The sequence below is a fragment of the Drosophila biarmipes genome, chromosome X, assembly GCF_025231255.1.
Source record: "Drosophila biarmipes strain raj3 chromosome X, RU_DBia_V1.1, whole genome shotgun sequence".
NCBI lineage: Eukaryota > Metazoa > Arthropoda > Insecta > Diptera > Drosophilidae > Drosophila > Drosophila biarmipes.
Window position 1 is genome coordinate 19877155 of NC_066611.1, and position 27874 is coordinate 19905028.

The 27874-nt window shown below is 47.9% G+C and overlaps 8 protein-coding genes across 9 annotated transcripts; 5 read left to right on the forward strand and 3 right to left on the reverse strand.

Moving 5' to 3' along the window:
- The first annotated feature begins 129 nt into the window (after window positions 1-129).
- Window positions 130-1654, forward strand: LOC108023447 (exopolyphosphatase PRUNE1). Its single transcript, XM_017092939.3, has 2 exons — window positions 130-281; window positions 350-1654. The coding sequence occupies exons 1-2, from the start codon at window positions 234-236 to the stop codon at window positions 1517-1519; spliced, it is 1218 nt and encodes a 405-aa protein (XP_016948428.1). The 5' UTR covers window positions 130-233; the 3' UTR covers window positions 1520-1654.
- Window positions 1655-1796: 142 nt separating this feature from the next.
- Window positions 1797-3634, reverse strand: LOC108023444 (60S ribosomal export protein NMD3). Its single transcript, XM_017092935.3, has 2 exons — window positions 2588-3634; window positions 1797-2530 (listed from the first exon to the last, which is right to left on the reverse strand). Exons 1-2 carry the CDS (start codon window positions 3514-3516, stop codon window positions 1894-1896), a joined length of 1566 nt encoding a protein of 521 aa, XP_016948424.1. The 5' UTR covers window positions 3517-3634; the 3' UTR covers window positions 1797-1893.
- Window positions 3635-3871: 237 nt separating this feature from the next.
- LOC108023448 (uncharacterized) lies at window positions 3872-4265 on the forward strand. Its single transcript, XM_017092940.3, has one exon. It carries the CDS (start codon window positions 3961-3963, stop codon window positions 4171-4173), a length of 213 nt encoding a protein of 70 aa, XP_016948429.1. The 5' UTR covers window positions 3872-3960; the 3' UTR covers window positions 4174-4265.
- Window positions 4266-5984: 1719 nt separating this feature from the next.
- On the forward strand, window positions 5985-6937 carry LOC108023175 (shematrin-like protein 1). Its single transcript, XM_017092417.3, has 2 exons — window positions 5985-6116; window positions 6490-6937. The coding sequence occupies exons 1-2, from the start codon at window positions 6105-6107 to the stop codon at window positions 6796-6798; spliced, it is 321 nt and encodes a 106-aa protein (XP_016947906.1). The 5' UTR covers window positions 5985-6104; the 3' UTR covers window positions 6799-6937.
- Window positions 6938-7305: 368 nt separating this feature from the next.
- LOC108023292 (uncharacterized) lies at window positions 7306-8168 on the forward strand. Its single transcript, XM_017092594.2, has one exon. The coding sequence runs from the start codon at window positions 7378-7380 to the stop codon at window positions 7945-7947; it is 570 nt and encodes a 189-aa protein (XP_016948083.1). The 5' UTR covers window positions 7306-7377; the 3' UTR covers window positions 7948-8168.
- Window positions 8169-9005: 837 nt separating this feature from the next.
- On the forward strand, window positions 9006-27163 carry LOC108023577 (monocarboxylate transporter 12). Of its 2 annotated transcripts, none has more exons than XM_050889939.1 (9): window positions 9006-9024; window positions 19456-19741; window positions 21051-21170; window positions 21228-21835; window positions 21898-22092; window positions 22157-22282; window positions 25711-26041; window positions 26105-26305; window positions 26368-27163. In XM_050889939.1, exons 2-9 carry the CDS (start codon window positions 19597-19599, stop codon window positions 26529-26531), a joined length of 1890 nt encoding a protein of 629 aa, XP_050745896.1. In that variant the 5' UTR covers window positions 9006-9024; window positions 19456-19596; the 3' UTR covers window positions 26532-27163. The 2 variants fall into 2 exon arrangements, with proteins under 2 accessions (XP_050745896.1, XP_016948661.1); XM_017093172.3 differs by lacking the exon at window positions 9006-9024 and adding an exon at window positions 14778-15275.
- On the reverse strand, window positions 11727-13179 carry LOC108023580 (uncharacterized). The gene is made up of 2 exons (XM_017093174.3): window positions 13079-13179; window positions 11727-13008 (listed from the first exon to the last, which is right to left on the reverse strand). The coding sequence occupies exon 2, from the start codon at window positions 12981-12983 to the stop codon at window positions 12069-12071; it is 915 nt and encodes a 304-aa protein (XP_016948663.1). The 5' UTR covers window positions 12984-13008; window positions 13079-13179; the 3' UTR covers window positions 11727-12068.
- LOC108023579 (fatty acyl-CoA reductase wat) lies at window positions 21849-25282 on the reverse strand. The gene is made up of 8 exons (XM_017093173.3): window positions 24739-25282; window positions 24584-24672; window positions 24332-24441; window positions 23702-24272; window positions 23499-23645; window positions 22582-23439; window positions 22379-22519; window positions 21849-22287 (listed from the first exon to the last, which is right to left on the reverse strand). Exons 1-6 carry the CDS (start codon window positions 25219-25221, stop codon window positions 23349-23351), a joined length of 1491 nt encoding a protein of 496 aa, XP_016948662.1. The 5' UTR covers window positions 25222-25282; the 3' UTR covers window positions 21849-22287; window positions 22379-22519; window positions 22582-23348.
- Window positions 27164-27874: the final 711 nt, after the last annotated feature.

Below are 27874 nucleotides of genomic sequence, written 5' to 3' on the forward strand. Positions count from 1 at the left end.
AACCCAATGTGATTAAGCTCAACAACAAGAGATTATTATGCCCCTCCTGCGTCTGAAGAGGGTCGAATGTACCTTTTCTACCAACAACAAATGATCATCTGGCTTTAAAAGCTATTTTCAGCCTCTTGCGCTCGCCAATCGATTAATGTCACCTCGAATCGATACGCGCAACTGTTGAATTATATGGAACCGGACCGTTTACCTTCCCAGCTTTTCAGAGTTTTCCCCGAGAAATGTGTTTTCTGCGTTTCCTGGCCCAGGCCCGCAGCACCTTAGGGCGGGTGAGTAGTCCACAAGAGTATCCGACTGGCGACGACCACGCACTAATAGGGCTTCTCATCTCCCGCAGCATCTGGCGGAGGTGTCACCTGCTGCCTGGGCAGCGGCTCCCGTCGATTCCGGCCGGAAATTGCATCTGGTCATGGGAAACGAGTCGTGCGACCTGGACTCGGCCGTGTCTGCCGTCACCCTGGCCTTTGTCTACGCCGAGCGCCATCGTGAGCACGACTACGTGCCCATTCTGAACATTCCTCGCCGGGATTACCCTCTGAAAACGGAGGTGGGCCACTTGTTTGTCAAGTGCGGGATTGCCGAGCCAGTGTTGCTCTTCCGTGACGATATTCCCAAGGAAGTGGCTCAGGATGTGAGCGTTATCCTTGTGGATCACCATGTCAGCCCGCTGGCGGCAAATGTGAGGGAGATTTTGGATCACAGGCCCTTGGAAGACAGTAGTTCATCCTTTAAGCAGCTGCCAGGCGGTTGCGAGATGGACATTGATGAGGCAGTGGGATCCTGCGCCACTCTGGTGGCCCAGCGCTATTTAAACGAAAAGCAGCCCCGATCCGTTGGCGTTGCCCAGATGCTGCACGCCACAATCGTGCTGGACACCATCAACTTTGCCCCCGCGGCCAAGCGTTATGGGCCAAAAGATGTGGCTATGGTCGAGCAGCTGGAGAGGGAGTTGAACCGCCAGGACGATCAAAGAAGCAGTCTTTTCGATGAGCTGGTGGCTGCAAGGGCGGATATCAGTAAGCTTACTCTCACCGAGGTGCTGCGCAAGGATATGAAGATCCTACAAACCGATCGTCAGGTGGTTCCCCTAGCTGGAATGCCCATCCTTGTCAGGGATTTCGTGGAGAAAAGCGGCGCCGAGAAGGCCGTACGCGAGTTCGGCGTGGAGAGTAACCTACTGGTTATCCTGGGAATGTATGTCTCACCCGCCGACGGACAAGTGCAGCGGGACCTGGCCTTGATCTCCCTCTCCGGCCAGAGCCAGTTTGTGGAACGTGTGCGGCACGCGCTAATGGAGTCCAAGGATCCCAAGCTGGAGCTGCGACCTCATGAGGTGGACACCCGCTTCATGGGCGGATGCTTCCTGCGCCAACACAATGTTCAGGCCACCAGAAAGCACATCCTTCCCATCGTGAAGCGAGCTCTGCTCGAATGGGAGGCAGATCATGCATGCGATTGCGACGAGGTATACTTCTTCAAGGAGAAACCGCAGCTGGGACTCTCCTAAAGCGGGACCAAAACCGAATGAGCAGCTTAGAAAAGACTTAGCTAGAATTTTAATGAAACTGATATGTTACCATCGTTAAGCTTACACCAAAAAGGAGTATAAATGTATCATTTAAGATGATAATGTCGAAATTCATGCGAAGTGTTCTACGGTTTATTATTTAGTAGGTCACTTGTAGAGCCAAACGAAATATTGAAGAAATCAGTATTCCAATATACTTACTTTGCCACCTTCGTAACATAAAGGTGGTTTCGTTTTCAAGGAAGTATTGCACACATTAAGTTTCCTCTAGTTTCCTAGTTGTTTATGTGCATTAAGCGAATATGTACAGGGCATACATGGTTAAAAAAAAGCGTTATGATAAATAAAAAGAACTACAACTGCGGCTCGGCCTCCTCGGCACCTCCTTCCTCGCCCATCTCGTCATCGGCACACTCGAGCGTCATGTCCTCCAGCATCTCCTCCAGTGTGATCTGGGGCACATCTCCGCCAGCGCCCTGCACCTCAATGGGTATCGTCTTGTTGGTGTCGCGATAGATGTTGACCTGTCCGCGGATATCCTCGTTCTCCTCGAGATCGTCGAGGAACTCATGATAATCGTACTTGCTGCGCTCATCGGTGGCCTCCGCCGCCAGATGCTTGATCTTCCACACACGCTGGCTAAGCCTAGTCTGGCGATCGTAGTGTTTGCGCACAAGGATCACATCTGGAATAAGGTCCGGCGATAGTTTGTCGAACTCCTGGTCGTTGATGTTGGCCTCGCCAGTGTTGTAGCCCATCACAGAGTCGCCCACTTTGAGCAAGTGACCCAAGTGGGAACGTGTGTGGATGGGGTTGTCGTTTATGCCCAGTTCCGAGGCTCGCACCACCCAAATGTCGCAGAGGACGTGCTTAAAGGAGACCTGCCCTTGGCCGGGATAGGTCTTGCGATCCTTTTCCATGATCAAATCAATGTCCATGACGACGTACTCCACCAGCTGCTTGGGATTGCAGATGGCCTCAAAAGGAGCTCTGAAGGAAAACAATCAATTAGCCTTATTTAATATCACGCAGCAAAAAGACACTCACCTGAAGTACACCTGCGAGGTAAGTTCTGCGATCTGTGCGGTCAGCGGATCAATCAAATGAATGCTGCTAGACACCCGGTTAACCAGGACCAATGGCGAGAGATTACCCAGCTGGTGGCGCAGCTTCTTGGACAGGCAAACGGCACTGTCCTTTGATACCGGAGCTATTTCCACCGACCAGTTGTACTTGTAGTTGTAATTGTTACTGTGGATGTCGTGCGAGATGAGACGCTTGGAGGTTGTCACCTTGCCGGGCACCATGGTCAGCAGGAAGTCCACCATGCGCCGGGCATGGTTGTCACTGGCGTAGAAGAAATCCAGACCGCCGTGCTCCGGCTTTATGCCCAACGTGTTCTCGTGGGCCTTGTGCTTGAGGATCAGCTGCTCCAGGTAGTAGAAGGTCTTTTTGTTCTCCGCCCGCTGGCGGACTTGCACCAGGCAGCGCCAGAAGTCTTTGGCCTCGGTGCGATGGCAATCGTTGCACATCTGATTCTGCACGGTGAACTCCACCACGAAGACCTGCTGCAGCACCGTTCCTCCGGTGATCTCGCCGTGCACGGTCAGCTTGACCTTTATGCGCTTGGAGTGCTGCTCCGTCCAGATAAAGCCGGCATCCACAAGCTTCACCTCCTTCAGGCCTTTTAACTTCTTGAGGCAAACGGCCAGGAGTTCGCGGGACTCCAAAGAGGCCTGAATCCACTCGTTGGGCGGTTGCAGATAGCGCTCGCAATTGCGACAGAAGTGGAGCACCGCCTGCTTCGGGATGTTCTCCGTGATGTCGACATGGTTGCGAAGGCAGGTGACGCACATGTTGGCCGGATTCGGCTGGATGGTCACTCCGCACTCGCAGCATAGTACCACTGCGTTCGAGGCGGCGCTCTTGCCCTCCCCGGCGCCCAGCGGGGTAACGCCAGCGTATTCGTGATCCATGAATCCTTCGGATATCTCTGTAGTCTGTAGTCCAGCTATTTCACAATGGCGTTTCAGGAATAAAAAACACAGGTTTGTAAACACGTGCGAGTGAAAGCTATCGAGTGCCAATCGATGGAGGTGAGCGGGGTAATCAATCGATTAAACCCCTTAGACTTCTTCTAGCCAAAGCTGGCTTGCAATGGTGATTGTGATTTTGACGGTAACTCCTTGGTTGTTCCAATTTTTCTATCAATGCGTATCAATGGATTGCTTTTATAAATTCGATGTGAATTGAAGAACCTTGCCATTCAGCTTTGTACTTTAGCTATTTTTGGCTATGGCCATTAAACCTCATCCTGTTATCGGTACTTTCCCTTATATCGACATCACTGACAGAACAGCTGACAAAACAGCCAAACGGAAACTTTTACGGATTTGGAAATTGGATTCGGATTGGACGCCATGCAGAAGAAGCCCATCAACGCCAACTCGCTGCTGGACAAGCTGCACCGCGGCGCCGTCTACGCCTGCATCGGGGTCACCCTCTACGGCACCTACATCCTGGGGATGCGCTACTACCACTACTACACGGTCATCCGGCCGGAGAAGCAGCAGGCGGAACTGAAGCTCCTGGACGAGGGGGCCCACGACAAGGCCAAGGAGCTCAAGTACTAGGAGACACCCGCCGCCGCACCTTTAATTGTTAAATCTGTCTGTTAAGCGCAATAAATTGTAAGGAAATGTAAGCATTTTCAGTTGAAATCGAATGGCCAACGCCGGTTGTTGTTGTGTAACCATGGACAGCTGGCCCAAAGTGGATGGCAATCATCAGGCCCCGCGGGCTCTCGAGATTCAAGATCTGACCCTGGAACCTGGAAGCAGTCCAACAATGCGCTATTAGCCGTCTGGGCCGTAAATCAAACCGGTCACAATGGGGAATCAATCAATAGACATCGACATCGGCCCCATCCGCAGACTAGAATTAGCCAAGAATTATAATTTAGCTGGCAATCAAAAGTGTTGTCATCTCCGGATCGTGACCAGATCGCAGATCGCAGAGCCCAGATCCCAGACCCCAGACCAGACCCCCCGATGGCTTCCGCTTGCCCAACGCGTCTCGTCTCGGTCTCGCGTGCATTCACCTCCAATGCGCAGGGCATTAATATTAAATGATATGATACCAAAACAATCGCGGGGAGGAGAAGACAATGGCGGTGCCACCCACTTTTGGCAAGAGATGACGAGACGTCGTTGATTGGGAAAATGAAAACATGCGCTTGCGTTCGGCTGTTTTCCATGCTTCATTCAACAATGTTGCCTCCGGCGTTGCTTCATTCATGACTTGGGAACTCGGAGAGTCACAAACTGCAATTGCGATTTGCAATTGCCACTGCGGTCAAGGTCGTCCTTCAATGTGGCGGTGCCGTACTGGTACCGCAGCCCCCGGCAGACGGAAATGATCGATGGAAGGAGCTGGCTCTACGACTGGTTATCCAGTAATTTGCGAGCTGCAATATGACAATGTGAATAGAATCTTTATAACTATTTTGTTTATAGTTGTTCACTCAATCTTTATAATGTTCCTATTTCTTTTAAAAATAACATAGGAACTGATATTACCAGCTGCCAGGAATGTTCATCTATTTAATATTTGATGTTATTGAACTGGAATTAATGCTAATAGACTTTTGGCAACTTTTTCGTTTTTTTTGGAACACATAATAGGTATAAATTTATCTAAAAATGTGTAGACATTTTTTTTTAAATCCTAATTACAGCCATAAAAATGCATGGCTTAATCGACCTGGGCAACAGCCTTTGGCCCAATATACCCCTTCACCCAGAGGTCCCATCGAAATCGTGCACTTTGGATATTCTTTCGATAAGAGCTTGCATTGAATGTGATCTGGCAGAGATCTCAGCTGGGCTGGCGGCTTAATTAAAAATGCCAGGAGGCTGTCGAACGTGCAATTGCTCATAATATGTATATAATGCCTGTCGCATGCATGAGCAATTCCCACGGGTTTTGGCCCAGCGTCTGCACCCACTTGGGTAATGGTGAGGCGCCCTTTTTGGCTCTGTAAGCCATCCGATCGAATGGCCAGTGAAAGTGTTATACGATACACGCGACTGGGTGAGTGTGGAACGCATTTGCATCTGCGGGTCTCGCGTTGCATGTGGATCGCATTGCTAGGGCCGCCTCGTTCCGATTGCCCAATAAGTCTGGGATCTTAGAATTTCGACCACTATGGCAATTACAAGCGATGTCGTTAGTTTCCACGCCCACTCCATTCTACTCGCGGGTCCGCCGAATGAGCGGATGGATGACCTTTTGGCTCTCGCAGCATAAACAATATTCGATTTCAAGTCCTCAACCCGTCATGCATTCAACTCAGCTGCAACAATCGCTGCTGCCGCTGCTGCTGCTGCTGCGGTTGTTGTCAGTTTGCATAATTGCAAACTGTAGCAGCAACAATAAGCCAGGCAGGGTGACTATAAAAGCGCCGGGCCACTGGCAGCCATCAACAAAGCTCGCCTGGCACCCAACCCATCCAGTCAACTCGCATCCAGCAGTCCAGCAATTCGGCAACATCTGCAGCAGCAACATGAAGTTCTTGGTAAGCAGCAGCAACACCAAGGATTATTTCCGGCCGGTTGTATTTTTTTCAAGTGACAGTTTGCAAAACTCAATGAAAAGTGTTTTTTGTTTTAAATAAATAAATAAATACATTTTATTCCGGTTGCACATAAAGTTAACAAACGTTTACACGAACTGTGTTCTGGTAGGAGGACCATATATTAGTCCAAACTACAAATTTGAAAACGTATTGCATATTCTTTTCAATTTTCAAAAGGTCGTTATCCAAGATAAAGTATAAGAAGCTTTACCGAAACTCCAGAAGGACAATAAAATAATATCCTTACAAATGTAACCTTGACATAAAGGTTTTAAATTGATTAAGTTACAAGCTGATTTCTTTTTCTGTGCAGTGTGTGTTTGTCATCCTGGCCATTTGTTTGGTGGGCACCTGGGCAGCAGTGTCGGAGCCCGCCCCCGAAGCCCTGGAGCCGGAGGCATCCGCAGTTGATGAGAAGAAGACCGAGAAGAGAGGCATCTACGGTTTCGGCCACGGCTACGGCGGCTACGGCGGGTACGGGGGCTACGGACACGGTCACTACGGCGGCTACGGCCTGGGAAGTCCCTACTACGGCGGCTATGGATACGTTCACGCGGCGCCCTACTACGGCGGACACCACGGCTACTATCCGTACCACCATGGCCACTACGGCTTCTACTAGGGACACCATCTGCCCATGATCATAGTACACACTCTTTTTTTTCTCAACCGCTTCACGCTCATCACCGCACTATCATACGTATATATATATTTGTTTTCGTGAACCATTGCCACAAAATAAATGTCCTGCAAATAGTGTATATGATGTCTCTTAATATAACCCATCGGAGTGTAGTACAAGGCTAATTTGATAATACTTTTTTTAGTACAATATATTAGCCCATTAGTGTGAAAATAGATATATTGTACTTACTTCTGATGAGCAAATGTAGAAACGTGTTATACTCAATTTCTTGAGCACTAAATTTGGGGGTCTAATATTATTTTTGGGAAGGATTTTAGATTGAGTCTAGGCAAAAAGGGCTGAGGGTCCTATTTTCACAACAAATGATTAATGGATCTGCATTTTTTTGATGAAGGGATTTTGGCAAAAGAAAACACCTTATTATACCAAAGCGACTGGTATACGATAGTCACTTTTCCCTTCCCCAAAGTGTGACCGATTGAGAGCCCAGCCTTATCACACACATATATCTCTCCGCATAACTGTTTTCTGTTTTCACTAAATATTGTTGTGAAGATGCTAAAACGCGATCTACAGAAAATAAAGCTGAAGTTGTCTGACCTCAAGGACTACGAACTAGCCCGGCAGAAGAACAAGCTCAAGGGGGCGCCGCGACCCAGGCTATCCCAGGACGCCCTAACCGGAGACGATGCCTCCACTTCAGGGACCACCGCCAGTTGTAGCTCCAATACGGGCACGGCAACGGAAACTGCATCCGGATCGGGATCGGGATCCGGTTCGGGTTCGGGTTCGGGTTCGGGATCAGGGTCCGGATCGTACGCTACGGGCCTGGGACTGGGCTACAGATCGGAGACACCCTCCTCCGCATCGTACACCACCTCGACGACCCCGACTCCGGCCACCCAGGAGGAGATGTTGAGACCCTCGTCCGCCGTGACGGCCACCACCACCACGGGCACCACCAATTCCGGGTCCACGGACGACGTAAGTGTTGCGGCCGTTGTGGACGATACGGATACCATTGACGAAATCAGCGACGACAACTGGGTGGACCTGAATGCCGACACGAACGATACGGTGGACACCCACGAGGAGGAGGAGGATGGGGCCAGGGGGGGCATTTAGGAAACCAGGCATCCGGAATACCGAAAACGAGGAGTCCACAATTCCATTATGCAAACGTAACGCAGCTGCAGGAGAAGGCCGCCCATTCGCATTCCATTTGTCAACACATTCTGTACCATCATAATAACCCATTGCTTACGTATTAATGCACATCTATTTTTTCCGCTTTTCTCACATAAGCATTTGGTTTATTTCATAATATATAATATTGGATAACTGAATAGGATCAAATAATTGGTTGCATTTGCAAAACCTTCCTGCAACATGATGTTCCTGAAAGCAGCAGTTTTAATTGCCGCTGCCATTTGCCCTTTTAATTGGGGGAAAATGCGTTCGGATTACAGACCGGCCAGTCCAGCTGGTCCAGAATAGCAGAGGAGCAGGCCTAATTGGGCACCTTACAAGGAGCTTAAGCGCCCGAAGATCTGCGCCACTCAACAAGTGGCTTACGACTTATGACCTTGTGACCAGCGGCAACAAGTGGTCGTGGAATGGGCACCTATACGGTTGTGGGAGCGCACAGCGGAAGGGAAGGATGCCCCAAGCACATGTTATCCAAGTTTTGGGAGGGGTACGTGGTTAACTGGGTCCCTGGAGTGGGGAATGGGTTTGGCCCAAGCCAAGGGGGCTGCCTCCGCGAAAGCTCAGCGGAAAAGCTGGAAAGCTCACAGGCATCGACATCGACATCGGCGCTGCATTTCAAAATCAAGTCACGGGCAAAGCTCACGCGGCCATAATGTTTTGAGGCGGCAGGCAGGCTGGCCTGGCCCAAGCGGCGACATCAATCCCGTCCCGTCCGCCGCGGTGCGCCTCGATTCGGTGCGTTTCGACAGTCCGGCAAACAGTTAAGGGACAGCGGACGGCGGATGGCCGCCCATTCGCTAATTACGGATTCGGGTTGCTGGCCAAGCGATTGCCAATTAATCACGCGACCAAGTTCGATTTTCGACTGCTCCGGCTGCCGCCTATTGTGGCTGAAGTGTCCCTCCACGTATTCCAAGCCGCATCGGTGTCCGTGACCCAAGGATCGACCGGTCGCATCACGTGCCACGTGCCGGTTCGCCGGAAAGTGCAAGGGTAAGTGGCCAAGTGCAAGTGAAAGGCAGTACATACGTACGTCCAGTTCAGTCCTCATCATCCAGACCTAACGTATACGCTTTAAAATATCTCGAGCAATACTGCGATATAGAATAGAACATATATAGAAATGGATCGAATTATTTTTAGTCCGTTAAACCTAGAAAACCTTTACCTTCTCCGGACTTAACACATACCCTTTAAATATCTCCAGCAATACTGCGATATAAAATAAAACATACAGTATGATGCACTTTATTATTTATAGTGCGTTAAACGTAGTAAAAAGTTTTAATTTCTAGTGTCAGATAGGGTAATAATACGAGTTATACAACTAACTTTACGCCACGAAAAAAGCAAGTCCCCAAAAACCGACTGAGAACAGTGAAATCTAATGATATGCTTTTCATGAAGAATCTTTTGTTACCTTTTACCTTTTTACACGAATGAAGTACTTTTAAATGCCGAAGCGAACCACAAAGTACTACAGCAAATGTCATGGTGCTCCTGGACCCTAGGGGATTTCCATAAAATGTAGTCCTTTTCGGGCATGCGTTTTCCATAATCCCAGTGCCTAGTGTCGCAACTAGTAAAAAACAGGGCCGCCCTTGCCATCACTGCGTATGCATAACACATTGTAGCCGAGTGAGAACGTGACGCCGGGGGGCAAACTCGGTGCATTGATATAACCACCTGTCACACACACACTCGCGGCACGTGCACCGCATCCAGCCGGAGAAAGTAGTGAAAGGCAGTCCAGGAAGGAGGTGGGAAGACCCCCAGTGAAAGCGAAAGTACAGTGCCAACAGCCAGGAAGATAGCTTATGAAACGTTATGGGATGCTGTGAGGAACTTGTGGCACTGGGACAGCCTCAAAGTCCTTTGATCGTTCTCGGAATATATGTAAGAGATACACGTGCCGGTACAGTCCCGCACACCGGGACTCTCGAGTCCGAATCGATGTTTTGAGTGTAAACTGAGCTGTTTTCGCTCGAGAGCGCATGTCTTTCATTAGTCCGTGCATAATTAGCGAGAACTCACACGGGAATGCCACTGCTGCGGTCGCAATATTAGCACATGAAGGATATGTATACAAGTATTTTATTTCGGATCGTTCAACCCAAGCCTTTTCTAATAATATTTATTTTTCCTAACCAACACTTATTAAAAGTGTTTTAAGAACAGGAAAAAATATAAAGGCGCTGCAAAGTATGCAAGAAAACAGTGTTTGAGGGGCACTGTTATTTCTTGCTGCATACTTTTAGACACCTTTATACCCACAAACTGATTTTAAATAGATTGACTGCCCATCAGTTTTCGGTAAAGTATTGGTATTATTTTGTCGATAATATGTAACAGTTTCGAGGAATGTTCCCAACCTTCTGGTGATGGATCCTAGTAAAATGAGCACTGGTATCGGAGGTCCTTTTGGGCCCAGAGTGTTGCATTGCTTGTTTGCCAGTGTGTGCCTGTGCATATCCGATGGGGGGACACAAGGACACCGGGGCAGCAGAGGTGTTGGCGCGTTGCGGGAGGGGCAATCAACAGGTGGCTGCGGAAAGTCCCGCCCCCTGGATCGGCTTTCGTCCTGCCCAGTGCTGCAATATTAATGCGGCCCAGCGCTTCCAACGAGTGCATGTTAAATAGAAGGCGCCGCCAGAGCAAATGACCTGCCCAGATACTATACATCCATATCACATATATAGCTGGTGGAAAATCCTGTGCTTTTGGGTCGTCTTCCCTGCCCCCTTCTCCGACTTTCGGATTTTCGCGGCCTTTGGTCTTGGCATTTGCCTTCCCCTTAACCAGTTCTCATAGTTGACCCTTGGCCTGTGGCAGGGAAAATGGCAATGCGGCATGTTTCGTGAGAAGTGGAAAAAAGTGAAATAACAAAATGGCCGATGCAGACAATTCGCCGCTGATTGCCGAATGTCAATCTTGTTTTGTCAGCTAATTTGCATGCATACTCTCGGGCTGCACATTATGCCATTGCCCCGCTTGGCGCCTTCCCTGGCAGCTCAATTTTCCGGCTTTCGCCTGTCTGACGTTGACGTGCAGCGAAGATTCCAGCCCAGAAGTTTCCTTGGCCGTCAGCTGCAATTAAATCAATAGTTGGTGCTAGGCAAGTGGCCTGGCCACAAAACGCCGATAAAGGGCCCTCAGAAAAGATATGAAAATCGCAATGATTTAAGCAGCCGGTAGCTGAGCAATTTAAGAAGGCTTTCGCTTAGCTTGCTTGCTCTGTTGAATACGGGTTCAAAGCTAAATTAACCTACATAAAGTTAAAACACTTTGAACAACGTTTTAAAGTTCCGAAAACCAAGCAGATCGGTTCTTGGATGCTGATAACTTTTATATAATACATGTCATCATATATTGTCATGCCTCATATTTGTCATCGGTGACTTCCATGTACGATCGCTCATGTAGTTGCGGGAAGCTTCTATCCATCCATACGCAGTAGGCGATGACGCCAGCGGGGATCGAGTTCCGTTTCGAATCGGCATCGGGATTGGGAAAGGCAAGTGAATGCACCTATTAAAGTACAATAAGCAAAAGGTGTTTGACACCGATAAGGTGCGACTGGGCCTCTCGGATCATTGTCCACGGGTCGGCTCCGCGGATGGGGGGATGAAGCATAACTAGCGCTATGGAATATTTTACATACTCCCAAAGAGATGGACAGAGAGCAAGAGCTGAAATCGGGGACTCAGCTGGGTATTTATTTGACTATGGATTTGTTCGGATCGGCGAGCTATTGACCGAGATTCGTGTAGGTTCCGAGGCTTATCGCTAGTGTCTTGGGTACACAGCACCAGCCGTCCGAATATTCGGGCACTCCGTGTTACTCGTAATCTCCGGCGTCGCCGACAACGGGAACAACAACAATGGACAGTGGGTGTCGGCGGCGAAGGAACCGACTGGAACTGTGGATGCAACTGGTGCCGCAGCTGAGTCTCGACGAGGCGTAAAAATAGCGCGATGGGTTTATAAATAGCCCGCTCGGATCGAAACTATCTGTGCTGGCGATCCCAGGAGCGGAGTTAGGCGAATAGGGAACGCAGCTCCGCCAACTTGTCGAGCACGAGCTGCCAAATGCTGGCGGGAAAGAACAGGGGTTTCTCCTCGATGGGCGGCGGAGGCGCAACCCAGGTCTCCCAGCCATAGGCAATGAAGGGCCCGAAGGCGATCTTGGACAGCACGTACAGGGTGTGCAGCACGGAGATCGTCAGGATGGCCGTCTTAATGAAGAAGCCCAGCGACTGAGGGTTCGCTGTCGGTCCTAGATCCTCTGTGGCAACTGCATCGGACCCAGAAGTCGCTTCCACCCACTCGGGGCGATATGCCTCATCGGTGCAAGTTCCGATTTCCGCCAACATGGGCTGGTGTGCCTCGTCGGGACCAGTGCCAGTTTCCACCAACATTGGGGGCTTGCCATCTCTGGGTGAAGGTAGTACGCAAATGGTGTCTCCGGAATAGGAGGACATTGTGTCATCAGAAGGGCCAGGTTCTCCAGACATAGGGTGTTCTGGCATCTGTACCTTGTTTGCAGAAGGTGATGTTACTTTATCTTCAGCTGCGCCAGCTGATAACGGCTTAATGCCTCGCGATGTCGACGGCTGCGAGTCCTCCGGTGTCCAGGGTATCGGACTCGGGAACTCCTGCCTCGGAACTCCTCGCTGTACTGTCTGACTGCCGAGGGTCACGAGAAGCTTTCCGCTGTAGACACTTCGGTCCAGCTCAATGTCCTGCGTCTCCACCAAGTCGTAATAGAAACTCGGGGGCGGTGTCTCGTCCTCCAACATGGGCAGATCCAGGGATAATATCCAGTGGAAGAGCAGGACAGGATCGGTAGGGCCATTGTAGTTGCAGTTCCATGGCTTCTCAAAAGTTTCTTCGCGCATGCCGAAGACGGACCTGCGCCAGTTGTATTGGGATTCCAGCTGAGAGAGCTCCATTACTAAGGAATATATGCGGAAAGGACTGAAAGCCAGGGCAATATAAGTTTCTGCACCTTAAGTAAAGGGATAAAGCCAATGTAAAACTAACTTACGAGCTTCGTACCCTAAATATATTGAATCGGTTGTGAGACTTGGAAGTCTGTGAGGTCTGGCACTTGTCACCTGGACACTGTCAGATCTGACGCACGGCCCCTGGGTAAATAGGTGCCCGAAAAGATTCCTGTTCGGGCCCATTTCGCTCCTTGCAACCAGTTGAGCCTGCAGTAGCGCTCCATTTCATCTAACCCGGACTCCACTATCTTATCAGCTGGAAATGGGGCGTGGCTGGGCCACCCTTGGACGCACTATGCGGAATTGATTCCCCATCCCAGGTCCGCTCCCGTTCCTGTGCATGGAAATAGAATAGTCCACTTCGCGGCTAGGGCGTTATCAATGCCTGGTATAATCGGCTATCACTTTTGTCGCATTACGGCAATCGCAAATGACAGTGGGGAAAGGGGTTCTGGGAGGGAAAGGGGCAGGAGGCAATGGGGCGTGCATATAGGATCACGGGTTGGTCGACCCATTCATCTTGGGTGGTCGACCACTGGCCAACCTGTGACCGATTGCCTTCGGTCTAGTCTTGGGGTCTTGTGTCTATTTATAGCTCCAGAGGCGCTATTTGCCCAGCAAATTATGCGATCAGTGCGAAGCGCGGTCATGTCGGGTCTCCGATGTTGATCAATGGACACTGGATTTCCTAAGTGTGACTCTTCGTGCACTGTGCTTCAAGAGCCAGGGAAAAGTTAGACACTCCGCTCCATTTAATTCACATAGAGTATTAACGCTTCGCCGTGGATTGCAAGGAAGCTGGAAGTCTTGTCGCTGACCTTGATTTTCCATTGCTTTTCAGTGAAGTGGAAGTTACATTCGGCTTATTAAATCATCTGCAATAAACTGCATTGTACGGGTTCTAAAAAAAGAGTTCACGGAGGATAAGCTACGAAAAAAGATTCAAAATGTTTTATAAATTTAGTTGCACATGAAATATACATTTTAAAACTGCTAAGCTAATATATTCTCACATAAAACATGTGACTGTTGCTCCACTGTGCTTTAAAACTTCGCCTACGGATACAGTATGAAACACTCTAAAATCCAGGTAAAGTGAACTGATTTACGGAATACAGAGTATAGTTCGGGTAAGGAATAATAATTATTATTTTTAAAATAAATAACCACTTCGAATAATGTCCCACTAGAGATGAACAGCCCAGTTAGACACCTTTTTCTTATAGAGTATCGTAGTCCCCTGCACGGTCTAAATAGTCCGTCGTATACATTTTGTTATGATTGTATTTTCTTTTTATGGCCGTTGTGATTTCGTTTTACGCACAGTTCAACTCGAGCAAATTTGTTAATTAATATTTAACACTAAGCCCAGAAAGGCGTAAGCATTTGAGAGCCCCCCTCGGGTCCCCCCGTCTCCCTGAAGCGACCGAAAAACCCGTGTTATTTGCCTGTGGACAACAATTGGAAGAAAAAACCTGTAGAAAATTATAAACTGATAAGGTTTCTATAATTCGCGGCGGATTGGGTCCGATCGCTGGGTAGCTCTCTCCCAGAGCTCCCCACATAGCAGTACCCTCCATATGGCTGACCACTGATAAGGGTGCCGTTCCAAGAAGAGCCGGGCGCAGAGCGGCAGAGAGAGCGCAGCAGAGAGGGAGAGTGCTTCGGTGTTTGCTTTTTCTTTGCCGCCGTTCCCTTCCTTCTTCTGCTCGGTCTGCTCGGTCTGCTCGGCGTTTTGCTCTTACACAGTCCGCATTTAATTTTATTTGGTCGCCTGCTAACAGCGACATCGGTTGCGTCTCGCCAAAAGCAGTATCTCGCTCGCGGAACTCAGAAACAGGCAAAAGACCATCAAGAAGTTAAGTGACAAGCCCAAGTCCGCGCTCAAGCCGTATTTAGCCATCCGCTCAGAGTGACCAAAGCGCCAAGAGACGCAAGGAGCCGGCCAGTGTGGCCAGTTGCCAAGGACCTCCTACGCCAACTGCCATAACTAGAGCGCGATACGATCAATCGGAATCAACTTCATTCAGTTTTATTGAACACTCAACGCCCCGTGCAATCCATAATCTCAACGATTGGACAATTGCAACTGTAACGTGAAGAACACAAATTGTCAACAAAGTCGTAAAATTCGCACACTCTGGCAATAAAGTAAATGAAACATTAAAGGAAATAACGCGAGAGGGTGCCAGTAATTAATTACTTCGCAGAGGGCGAGCATAGCCTACAACCCGAAAGGTAAGTCAGCTGGATCAGATAAGGATAAGGCGATTTACGGTTTATTTGTCGAACGAAGTGCCATAATGATGAATGTCGTAATTTTTATCGCTGATTGGATCATCCCTCGGTTTACGGTTGCCTGCGCAGCAAAGGGCAATCGGCCTGGAGTGAAACCGAATCGAAAGACCATCCAAATATCGAGAATGCATTTCTCGCCGAAACTATCTTTAAACGCACTTTCTTCTTTATTTTCGGTTTTTTTTGTTTGGTGTGCCTGTAGACATAGAACGTGGGAGAGGAAACACAAAGTGTGCATTCGTTACCCTTCCCCCTTGGCCGCCTAACAGGTGGCCATGATCGATATTGATAGCTCCCCATATTGATATTGACTTAATCCGAAGGTCCAAGCCCGTGTTGACAAGATCGTTGAGAAAGATTGATCGGGATCAGGGGGAAAGTGGGAATATCAAACAGAGGTGTACTGTAAATATGGTGATAGGGATGGTTACCGAGGTCTTCTTGGTATGGAGTAAGGCTCGCATTCATAAGCAGGTAGTTATTTAAAGTGTGAAATGCTGGCACGTTTGTGAAAATAGTGCATTATAAAATGAAATGTGTTTCCTATCATCCCCTTGGCTGCCCAATTAGAAAGCCTTTCCCCCTGGAATATCCATCCAATTGAATCTATGCACAGCAGAATCCGGTTAGTGGGTCAGTACCTCTCCCTGACCAGGTTCAACAGCCTGGTCAGGTGCCTCTGATTGACGGGAGGTCGTGTGCGGTGGGGGACCCCGACTGGGAAGTGAACACAAAGTCTGTAAGTCCAAGGCCAAAGCAATTAAAAATCCGTGACCGCAAAAGCTGAAATTCATTTAGTGCCAAGCAAAGTGAATTAATTTCATAATAAACAAAGTGCGAATGACCGGTGCACAACAGCTTTTCCAGCTGAGATATAATTCTGGGCGACAAAGCCTGCTGGGAATACAATTGAGCCGTCCTCATAATTCCCATAATTAAAGAGTTAAGAACTGGAAGGGGATGGTGTGAGGAGTACTCTTATGCGGAGGGGGTGACTAATCTGCATGCCACATGCAAGCGCTCTCTATCACCTGTGGTAGCCCTCTTGTTTGCCTTGCTGCTGCTGGTTCAACGACACTTGCTGGCCACCAAAACGCTGCAATCTTGCCGAGAAACAAGAACAATATAAAGGAAACCACGCAAAATAATGTGAAAAGCTAAATATGTGCATAAAAATAAATGTTTAAAAAATATCAATGGGGGGCAGAAAATAATAGCAATATATATAAAAAAATGTGATAATTTCTCTGGGGAAATGTGAAAATTTTCTCGGTGCACTCACGTAATCGAACAGTTCGTGTTGCTCCTACTTTTTGGTTGCTTTTTCTGCCGCTGATATTGCACTTTGCTTACTGCGCACATTTTGCCACATTTTTGGGGCTATCACTCGGCGATGGTTATGGCTGTGGGTCAAGGGCAAAGTCTCCTCGCAGTGCCGCCCATCCAATGGCAGGGTGACTGAGTGCATCCAGTCCGAGTGCTATCGCCTTGTGAAGAGGGCTACTGGTGTCGTTGCCAGGCGAAAGTGCAAGATAAACAAGTGGAGGGGGATGGGGGATGGGGGACCCTTGTGATAGAACCGAGCACCCGATTACGATCCAGCTAGCAACCGGTTCAGAACATAGTTTTAGGAGTTCGAGACACACGCATACAAAATGAATATATATATACATATAAGTGAGTTAGATATGTAAACTAGGTAAGTTTTAATCAAATGTTAGTTTCATTAAACTTTCTGTAAAACAAGGAAGAACGCTATAGTCGAGTGCCTCGCCTATTAGATACCCGTTACTCAGCTTAAGGGAGCAGAGGGATAATGAAGATATACAAGCCGAAAATCGATATTTTAGGTATGAATCTAGTATACCCTTTTACTCTACCAGTAACGGGTATAATTATGATCAATTCTGAAAAAAAAAACAAAGTAATAATCGGCACCATTAAAAATCGAATGCTATCACCTAATTATTACCTCATAAAAATACAAAAACGTATAACTTTTTATTTTCATGTGAGTATTTAAATACAGGCCACTAAACAATTAAACAATTAATTAAAGAACTCACTGATAATAGATGCGATTAATTATTCCAAAATCTTTTACTTTTGAGGCAATGATTGCGTGGAAAATTCGCATTCAGATGAGGATATCTTTTAATATAATTTTAATAATATAATTCAGGAATATTCCATGTGGACACCAACAATTTCCTTTGATCAACACCGCCAACGTTGCGTATGCGCAATCTCTTTGTCGGCAAATGGAAAAAAAAGTTCTCAAGACAAAGCCCGAATGTCATGGTCATTTTTTGCCGAACAGAGTGATAATGCTGAGTTTTTAGAGATTCTATTCAGGAGGTAAAAGCTCTATAAAATGGCTTTCATTCTGCGTTGATTTGATTTGTTTTGTTTTAATTGTTTGTGATTGCACAAAAGAGCGACGCCGACGGATGAATCACTGAATGCTGGGGATGCGTTTCCTGTTGATTTAGAACGAGCAATATATATATCATAATAGTATCATCTAGTAACGCCCCTCCCCGACGACCATGCCTCGATTGTTCGCCCCTAATCAATTTTAGCTTGAGTTTGGCTTTTGTTCATGCCTGGCTCTCATTGTAATGTGTGTGCATATCAAGTACTTGCTGATACGGCTTTGGAAAAGTGAAAAAGCATTTGTTTTTGTTCGGTCTGGGTCGAGTATACCCACCCCCCACCACCCACCCCACACTCTCCACACTCACATCTGCTCTATCACGTCACAATTGTCTTGCGGCATTGTTGCAACTTTTGCGCTTTGTTTCCACTTGACAAAAACGCAGCAATAACAACGACGATTGAGCAGGCAGCATTTCTGGAGATACATGCGCATATAGGCTGAATACTTATATTGTATGATTTATATTCGATATGCCGTATCTTTTTGAGTGCTGCAGCTGAAGAGGCGAGAGTAAAACAACACGGCTCAATAAACGAAAGTAATTCACACCTTGGTCAGCGATTAGAGTCGTCTGAAGTGCCTAACAGTGACCTAGCCGCGCTAATTCCCTATCAGAAAAATATATGTGTTTAGTACACTTTTGTTATACATTCTGGAACAATTGAAATGTTGAGATTATAGAAAACTCCCTTGTTCGCGACTTCTGTCCGCATAAACGAAAAAAAGGTGAAGTGCCCCAACAGATTACTGTAGAAAACTACCTTCTTCGCGACTTCTGGTCAACGAAAGAAAATTTGAAGTGTTCCAAAATATTATTATAAAAATCTCCCCATTTCGCGACTTTTGTTCGCATAAACAAAATAATAATTAAAATGTCTCAACAGATTATTACAGAAAACCCCCTTGTTCGCGGTTATTGCTCCGCAAAACGAGAAGATAATTGAAATGTCCCTACATATTATTATAAAAAATACCTTCTTTCGCGACTTCTAGTCCGCATAAACGAAAGAATTTCCGTGCTGATCGCTGGGGGTCCGAACGGCAAACAACTCAGCTTCGATCTTCTGTAGTCTGTAGTCGGGTGTTTTTCTGAGCCCCGCCTGATAAGGCACATCCATAAGTGTACTGTATATGATGGTACTTCACCTTTCTGCTCTGTCCGCTTCTTGTTTATACGAACGGCGGACAATGGAAATGTAAGCGGATTCGGAATCTGCCAAATAAAGATAGGGATAATGCTAATGAGGAAGGGTCGGACTGGGTGGGAGGTCGCCGGGAGCCTGATAACTGCTTGAATTCGGTTTGCTTCGTTCTATTCCAGTTCTAAATCTAACTTATTTAACCAAACGATTGTGCACAATCATAATAGTGATGAACTTAAACATATTATTTATAAATCTATTATTAGGGTGAAATCTTTAAACAACATAACTTTTAGCTTATCCCCGGCAAGTAGATTACACGTGTTCAACTTAATAAATGAAATCCAATATGTTTGCTTGTTCTATGTATTTTGGTTGAGCTCGGCTGATAATCACGACAGACACACTAGCAAAAGCAACACCAACCTCCCAACAACATCCTCTTCATCACGTGTTTTTAATATTTTCAAGTTGGCCGGGGCAGCTAAATCACTGTTTTGGCTTGACTAATGTACTGTGTCCCATGTTTATATTGCAGTTTGCGCAACATGAGCGGCTGGCTTTAAGGGAAGTAACCCAGCAGCAGGTGCAACGCCCAGCATAGCAGAGGAGAACAGCGGAGACCAGGTCAAAGTTCATTCGGGCACCCAAGCAATAAGCCCCAAGCAAACCCAGCAAAATGGTTCACGGCCCGCCAGCTCGCAGAAAATCCCAGCAGCAGCATGAGCAGACCTGCGAAATGGATCTCGAGCGACAGCCGACTCCCCCGGACGGCGGATGGGGATGGGTGGTGGTCTTCGGCTCCTTCATGATACACATAGTCAGTAAGTGAAAGTCAATTACACCTCGCACCTGCCCCTCGGGGTGTCCAACAGAATGCAGGACATTACCACCAAAGAATGAAAGCTCCAAACCGTCCCAATTATTCAACATTAAAATTTGTCTCTGAAACGAGTGCCCAGATTTTAGCACTAGATTTTGGCTAGGTTTTTCGTATTACCAACGGTTTTAATAATGGGAACCCAAAACAGGACTTCAAGATTCCATAACTAGAGTTATAAAAACCTCTATAAAATCGTCATTAAATTCTCTAATATTCTGCATTTAATTTGCGGTATTTAAAGGTGGTCCAAATTTTAGCCCATTTTCATGTTCAGTTTTTCCGAATTTTCAATGGGTTTCACAGTGGGACCCCAAATCTGCACTTCAATAATCCATAAATTGAGTTATAGATTTCTGATTTTGACGTGGGATACCTTTTTGAAATCGTCGTTGAATTCTTTAATATTCTGCATTTAAATTGCTGTATCTGAAGATGGTCCAAATTTTAGCCCATTTTCATGTTCAATTCTTCCGTATTTTCAATGGGTTTCAGAGTGGGACCCTAAAACTGCTCTTCTAAATACCATAACTTCGGTAATAGGAAACCAATTTAAATTTGGGATACCTAAATGAATCTTCACTACAATTTCTTTTTTAAACGAGGGCAACTCGTGTTGGGAAACTCTGGCGGCCATTAATGACCACCTTTTAAGGCCTTTACGGCTGCCATAAATCAAACCCGCTAGCCTTGGACTGACCCGGCAACCAAAGTGGTCAGGGAATAAAAGTATTCGAGTATTTCGTGGATATTTCGAGGGATCGTAAATATTTTACGCACTCTAATCGCCGCAAATCAGAGTGTTTAGCCGGGGAGGATTTGGGGAGGGCCTAAGCTGCCGCAAGGTCCAGTCCTGATACCCGATATGTCTGATATGGGGCTGATTTACGAGAAGTGAAGCGTAGTGCAGAGAGCTTACTGTAGTGGAGGTGGACTACAGTCGCCACTCGAGCGGTACAACTATCAATTGGATGATAATTGTGGCCAAGTGTTCGGGCGATAATCTTATCGCCGTTTTGGCTGTAATTGCCCTGCCACGGAAATAGTTACCGATCCTGATAAAATTGGGAGCCGTAATTAATTGCCAACTAAACTGATTTATGGCCTGTCGAAGAGCCAAGCGCTTGGTAACCAGTTTGATCGAACGAAATCCACTTTGGACAGGAGTCTTCGGTTCTCGGAACCCCGAGGCCTACCTTTAGGCTTTTAATAAAGTACATATGTATATTTAAATGATCTGTTCTCTTCTGCAGCCGATGGCATGACCTACTCCTTCGGCATCTTCTACAATGAGTTCCTGGAATATTTTAACGAGGGCAAGGGTTACACGGCCTGGATTGCCTCCATAATGGTGGGCGTGACCTTCTCTTCTGGCAAGTAGAATCCATGGTGTATGCTTAGGTACTATTCTAAAATATATGTGTTCGCAGGACCCATCAGTTCGTCGTTCGTGAATCGCTACGGATGCCGAGCGGTGACCATAGCAGGAGCCATATTGGCCGCCAGCTGCATCATCGTGAGCATGTTCGCCCAGAATGTCCTCACGCTGATCATCACGATTGGCTTTGGCACTGGCTTGGGCTTTGGGCTCATCTACCTGCCGGCCATCGTGAGTGTGACCCAGTACTTTGAGGCCCGGCGCTCCCTGGCCACGGGCATCGCGGTGTGCGGTTCCGGATTTGGCACCTTCATCTTTGCCCCGCTGACGGAGTACCTGATCGGAAACTACGGCTGGCGAGGGGCGATGCTGATCATTGGCGGCATCGTACTCAACTGCATTATCTTCGGGGCGATGTTCCGACCCCTGGAGCTGGCGCCCCCGTCCGCCCAGACGCCGCCGAACACGCCGAGCACGCCCAAGCTGGGCAAGAAGTCGGCCATTATCGATGAGAACACCACGCCGGCGGAACTGGAGCCCCTGAAGGTCCTGCCCAAGGATCAGTACCTGCAGCTGCCCCAGCGCACAGATACTCCGATCTCGGGTGGCGGTGCCCTCTGCCGATCCAACAGTGTGGGCCACAACCTCAAGCCCAGTTTGGTGAGCGAACGCATTATCTTGCCCCTTTAATGGCTGTAACTATAGCTATAACTTGTGATTAGAACAACAACTCGAACGGCGCCGTCAATGGGCAGGGACCCACACTGATGACCCCACCGCAGGCGGTGGTGAAGAGCACCAGCAACGATGACATCGCCCGCAAGTGCCACAGCCAGCTGCAGCTGACCCCTCTTAGGGATGCCCACCGCGAGCGGAGTGCCAGTGGCACCATGTACCGCCCGGATGCTCTCTACCAGGTGTGTAGCCTATATCCAGAGATCTGGGGCTATCCATTGACTATAACTGTGTTTCTCTCTCCAGGGCTCGCTGCACAACCTGCCCGACTATGTGAGCTCCAGGAACGACCTCAACCGATCCATTTCGGGATCTGGCGTTATCAAGCGGTATGGATCCCTTCGCCAGAGCAACAATGTGTCACAGAGTCAGGTGAGCTATTGGGAACAGGGAAATAAGAGTACTTTTACAAAATACCGAACTAGAACTTGGAATTGTATCAATTATTTATGGAACTATAAGACTTACCAAGCTAACACCCCGTGTAAGGATTTCATGATTAGTGGAGGATTCATATATCATTAGTTGCCTTGAAATGCGATACTTTTTAATTTGGGTAGGTAGGTCGATAGATATTCAACCCTTGAGAAGTTTATGAAACAGGTAAGCCTTGTGGAAGGCATATTCGTATGATAGTGATTTAATTTTAGAAGTCGAATTATAGGACTCACCATGTTTCAGCTCATATGTTTAGCATTCTGTTTGTTTTTTGTAATTGAATTGGAAACATAAATTTCGTTCGTTCGTTAGAGGAATAAATTATAATTAAAAACAAAATAAGATAGACCCTTGTCTTAAGAGCCCTTGTCTTAAGCCTAAACTTTGTAAAATAAAGAAAAATGTGGGATATGAAATCTGGGTATAGGGGTCCTAGGGTAGATTTTTAAAGAAATCGGGTTAGCAAACACCACTTGCAGTCCTCGGGCTTGGGTCTTGGCAGGAAGAACGACCGCTTCTTGCGTGTGCAGTCCTCCAGCAAATGGGAGCGCAGCTCCGCCAGGAGTTCCTTTAGCCAGACCTGCCAGGAATCGTTTGCGACGGGACACCCGATGGTGCGCTCCTGGTACTCGTCGAAGAGCATGGAGAAGACGACAATCACCACCACCGACAGCCAGCACTTGAACAGGAACTTATGTATCGCGCTGGGCCACAACAGCCACCGGATTGACCGAAGAACCAGCTTCAGGATGATCATAATAGGGTTACTTTTCTGATGGTTCGCGGGTGTCGCCATTTCCTCATTTCCCTCCTCCTCTTCAGCTATATTCCGGCGGAGATCCCTATGATCTTCCATAATTTAGAAAGTGACAATATTTTTAAAAGGACTGACTGGTCAGAACTTTATTTGCCATTAATGAGCTGACCTTAAGTTCAACACTACTTGGATTACAAAAAAAATAATTATATAAAGATAATAGTATTGTAAAAAAAAAGTGAGCTAGAAGAGGTGCGACACATAGCTTTTCCAGACCCATGAGACGATCTTGTAGAGCAAGAAGAGGCGGAACAGCCGGTAGAGTATTACCTTACTGAAAAATTAGGTTGATTTAAAGATGAAAATATCCCGCGGTAGAGATGTACTCCTTACGTTCTCAGGACAATCTTAGAGCGCCCCAGTGTTTTTGGATCCTCGCGCAGCAAGTGCGTTCGGATGCTGAGGAGCATTTCCCCGCAGGATTGAATGACCAGGCCATGGATATCCGGATGGTTGAAGGCATCCAAGTGGAAAGCGGTGCTAGAATCAAACGGATTTAGTAGGATGCCAAGTGTATGAGGCTCCAACCCACTTACCCCTCGTTCTCCTTGGCCAGCGACTCCATGTCCGTGAGCCCGGGACTGTCGTAGTTATTGAACATAAAGGGCTGCATCACCTCCAGCGTCTGGTAGGCCTTGCGCACTGCACTCATCAGCACGGGCTTCTGACCGAAGATCCTCAGCAGCAGATCGATGAGCATGGCCGGCAGAATCTGCTTGGTGAAGACGAGGAACTGGTAGACCCACCGCCTGTCCGTGTAGTGGCAGCCTGGTATCATCAGGTTCTTTTCAAAGGCCACGTCCCGCCACAGGTCCAGCGTGTCCATCTGCTCGGCGATCGCGGTGAAGGTGTGCGGCACGTGGGTACAGGATGAGGACAGGTAGACGGGCAGCTCCTCCGGCGTACCCCGCTTATAGATCTCGGATCCACGCTTCGTGTAGCACAGCATGCTCTTGATGCCGATGTCCTGCGGCGTGATGTCCAGTCGGATGTCCCTGCCCAGGTACACGGTCTTCAGGATTCCAGCGCCCACCAGAGCGAACAGACCCATGGCGCCCATCAAGGAGGGCGAGAAACCAGGCGAAGGATCGTCCACCGCAAACAGTACTGGAGTGAGCTTTATAAGTCGCTGCAAAAAGCTATATGTTTTGGGCATCCCTGATTACCTATGGATGGCCGGTACACTATCAGCGGCAGGCGGTGGCGGTAGTCATTTACCAGGGACTCAGCCAGGTTCTTGGTAAATGTGTACGTGTTGGGGAAGCCCACGATCAACCTGGCACCACCATGGGACACAGCATTATAGAAAGTTTATGTCTCAGGTCACTATAGCTTAGATTTTTTGGGTTACTTTGTATTTTAGGTGTATTTCCCATCGAGGATGGTAAAATGTATTGCCTTTCTTGATTCCCACTTACTTTTTTGTGAGCGCGTTGAGCATTCGATCGTCTGGAACTTCATCGAGCAGGCGAAGGCAAAGTCGCCAGTCCATGGGCGAGGAGTAGTACTGCAAGGATCAGACCAGGAGAGTCACTAGGCGTCAATACCCAGGGCACCAACCGAACCCACCCACCTTGGGCTCCACCCGCTTCAAATAGGGATTGCTGTAGAAAGTGGACACATGGACAAAGGCCCGCAACTGGGGTAGGTTCTCGGCGAACTTCAGCGCCTCCAAGGTGCCGCCGACGTTCAGGCGGAGTGCCACCCGGAGCGGCTCATCGAACCGCACCGTGGCGGCACAGTGGTAGACCAGGGAAACGCCTCGCATGCGCTCCACCATCGCTGGATCGATGCCCAGCCCCGGCAGTGAGACGTCCCCCGGCACCGCCACTATTTTGTCCAGCTGCTGTGGCTTCTGCACGGCCAGCACATGGAAGACCGTCGCCTGGCGCAGGCGAAGGAGTCTCTCCTGGGCCGACAGCTGCCGGCGAGGACGCAGCAGCACGTAGATGCGGCGGACATTGCAGGAGCGCAGCAGCTTCTCGATCAGCGCCTTGCCCACCACTCCCGATCCGCCCGTCACGAATATCTCGCTGTCCTGGAAAAACTCCTCCATCTCCTCTGATTATCCACGGACCAGAGCCCACAGCTCACTGCAGGCCGGCTTCGTGGGTCAATCCGCTTTACCGATCGGACTGAGCCAGTCCACGCATATTCATTGGCGATCCAATTTGATTAACATGAGCCGTCATTACCATTCATGTCCATGTCAATCCATGTGTATTCAAGTCATGGTGATAGAACAATTGGCAGCGACCCAACCGACCTGTGCCAAAACTTACATGGGGCTGACCCTAGGGGCTTTCGACACGTGTTTGCTCTAAAATTGTTGTATGTTGGCCCAACTAGAATCCAAAATACCTCCAATAGTGTTTAAAGGCTTTTGGGATTACTTGGGATGCCTTTGTGAACCTTGGGGAACTGCTTACCTTACTGCCTTCCGGGAATTTATAATCCTTCTCGTGATGATTAGTAATTAAGATCCTTGGAACTATCGCGGCATTGAGCTGACCCATTAACCCACCCACTCTCCCCATCTTTTCAGGAGGAGGCAAAGTGCTGCGGCTGCATCACGTGCTCCAAGGAGACCCGCGACACCTTTGCCGAGATGATGAATTTCTCCCTGCTGAAGGACGTGATCTTTGTGATCTTCTCCGTGTCCAACTTCTGCACGAGCATTGGCTTCAACGTGCCCTACCTCTACGTGGCCGCCTACGCGGAGACCCTGAACATCACCAAGTCGGAGGCCAGCTACCTGATAGCCACGATCGGAGTGGCCAACACAGTGGGCCGCATCATCCTGGGCTACATATCGGACAAGCCGTGGGTCAACCGCCTGCTGGTCTACAACGTCTGCCTCACCGCCTGTGGAGTTTGTGAGTTAGAACTTGGGCTATATTGTTATTATGTTATTATTTCCCTGCTATGTGCTTCATTAGCCACTGCCATGGTGCCGCTGTGCCATGACTACCAGTCGCTGGCCTTCTACTGCATCGCCTTCGGCTTCACGATCGGAGCCTATGTGGGCCTCACCTCGGTGATCCTGGTGGACCTGCTGGGACTGGACAAGCTGACCAATGCCTTCGGCCTGCTGCTGCTCTTCCAGGGCATCGCCAGCTTCATAGGCCCGCCCATCGGAGGTGGGTTCAAGTTGGAGGGTTTAGGATCAAGCATGGAATGTAACACTCACTGCTTCTTTCAGGTTGGATGTACGACCTGACGGACTCGTATGCGCCGGCCTTCCTGATGGCCGGCCTCATGATCGCCATCAGTGGCGTGGTGATGTTCGCCATTCCGCCGCTGCAGCGCCTGCGGGAGAGGAAGGCGGGGCAGAAGCACCACGCGGAGCACCTCGCCCTAAGTTAGTCCACCCACATCCCTTGTCCGCCCCCTGTTTTTGTGTATCACGTTTTCCAATTTTTTTGTTTTTTTTTTCTATGGTAACTATAGAAATAGATATATGCTGATACATAGCTATTATATACTGATGCACACGACATTTGGTTAGATTAAGCCCTAGACCTAGGCCAGACATGTATGTATGTGTGTATGCCACAGCCGGAGCATATCGTATCTGATTATTTATGTATAGGCAACTACCCACGGCCCCTGACCCCACGACCCACGACCCCTTTCCCATTCCCATTCCCATGCCAACAACCTCGATTGCAAATGTATACCTATATGTACGTATATGTACAAATTGTACTAGAGAAATTAATGTTATTCTAATACGACTGTATGCCTGTGCGTGTGTCTGTGTATACGCCATTAAAGAAAGCCTTCTAAAATAACAAAAAACCAAACCAAAAAAAAACACTAAAAGTCTATTTGAAATCGATTAGCTACAAAACCAAATGAGGACATTCAAATGAGATTTGTATGCGTTTTAGAGGTAAGTTAAGACACAATTTTTTTGGTAGAAACACACTATTATTAAGTTTAATAACTTTTTCTAGCAAAGAGTTTTATTTAATGATTAATAAAATTCATTTTGCACCCTATCTTTGCAAACGTTAATCGCTGGGTATATGGGGGAGTGCCACACAAGCCACTGGGCTTTTGAAATACTCTTTAAAGTTGGTTTAAACGTCTAAAAGTAAGCAACGATATATTGTGAATATAATAAAAATTTATTCAGAAAGACGATTAAGATAGTATAATGCCTGGTCACTTAATGCCAAAAAGAAACAGTTCCAAAAAATATATATTTATCACATGCTTACCTTTTTTATGTCTCTATAAGTGGAAATGCTCGGGATACCCTAATACCGCTACTGAATTTAAACATTTTCATTGCCTACATCTGGGCGCTGCAGGAAATGGAACTGCTCTTCCTAGTTTTACTGCTTATTTTTTGATGTTCGATACCAGGCCAACATAAACCACAGCAAGCGGATGGTGGGCGTTAACATTTTCTTACTGGAAGGATACAGTTAGCTTAGTGTAAGCCGACCAGAGATGGGCAATCGCTTGATCGGCATCAAAGGCTTATGACTTTATTGAAATGGCACACCTCTAACAAAGCCTTGCAAGCTGAATGCTGGTCACCTACTTATTTTCCTGTTCGCCTGGTGCTTCAAATTAAAAAATCGCTTCTTTACTTCAACATTTTGAGCGGCTCCGCAACATATTTTCAGTCAAAATGCCCGATTTACGGCTCCCAGACACCAGGCGAACAGAAAACATAGCAAGCGGCCAGCTGGTAG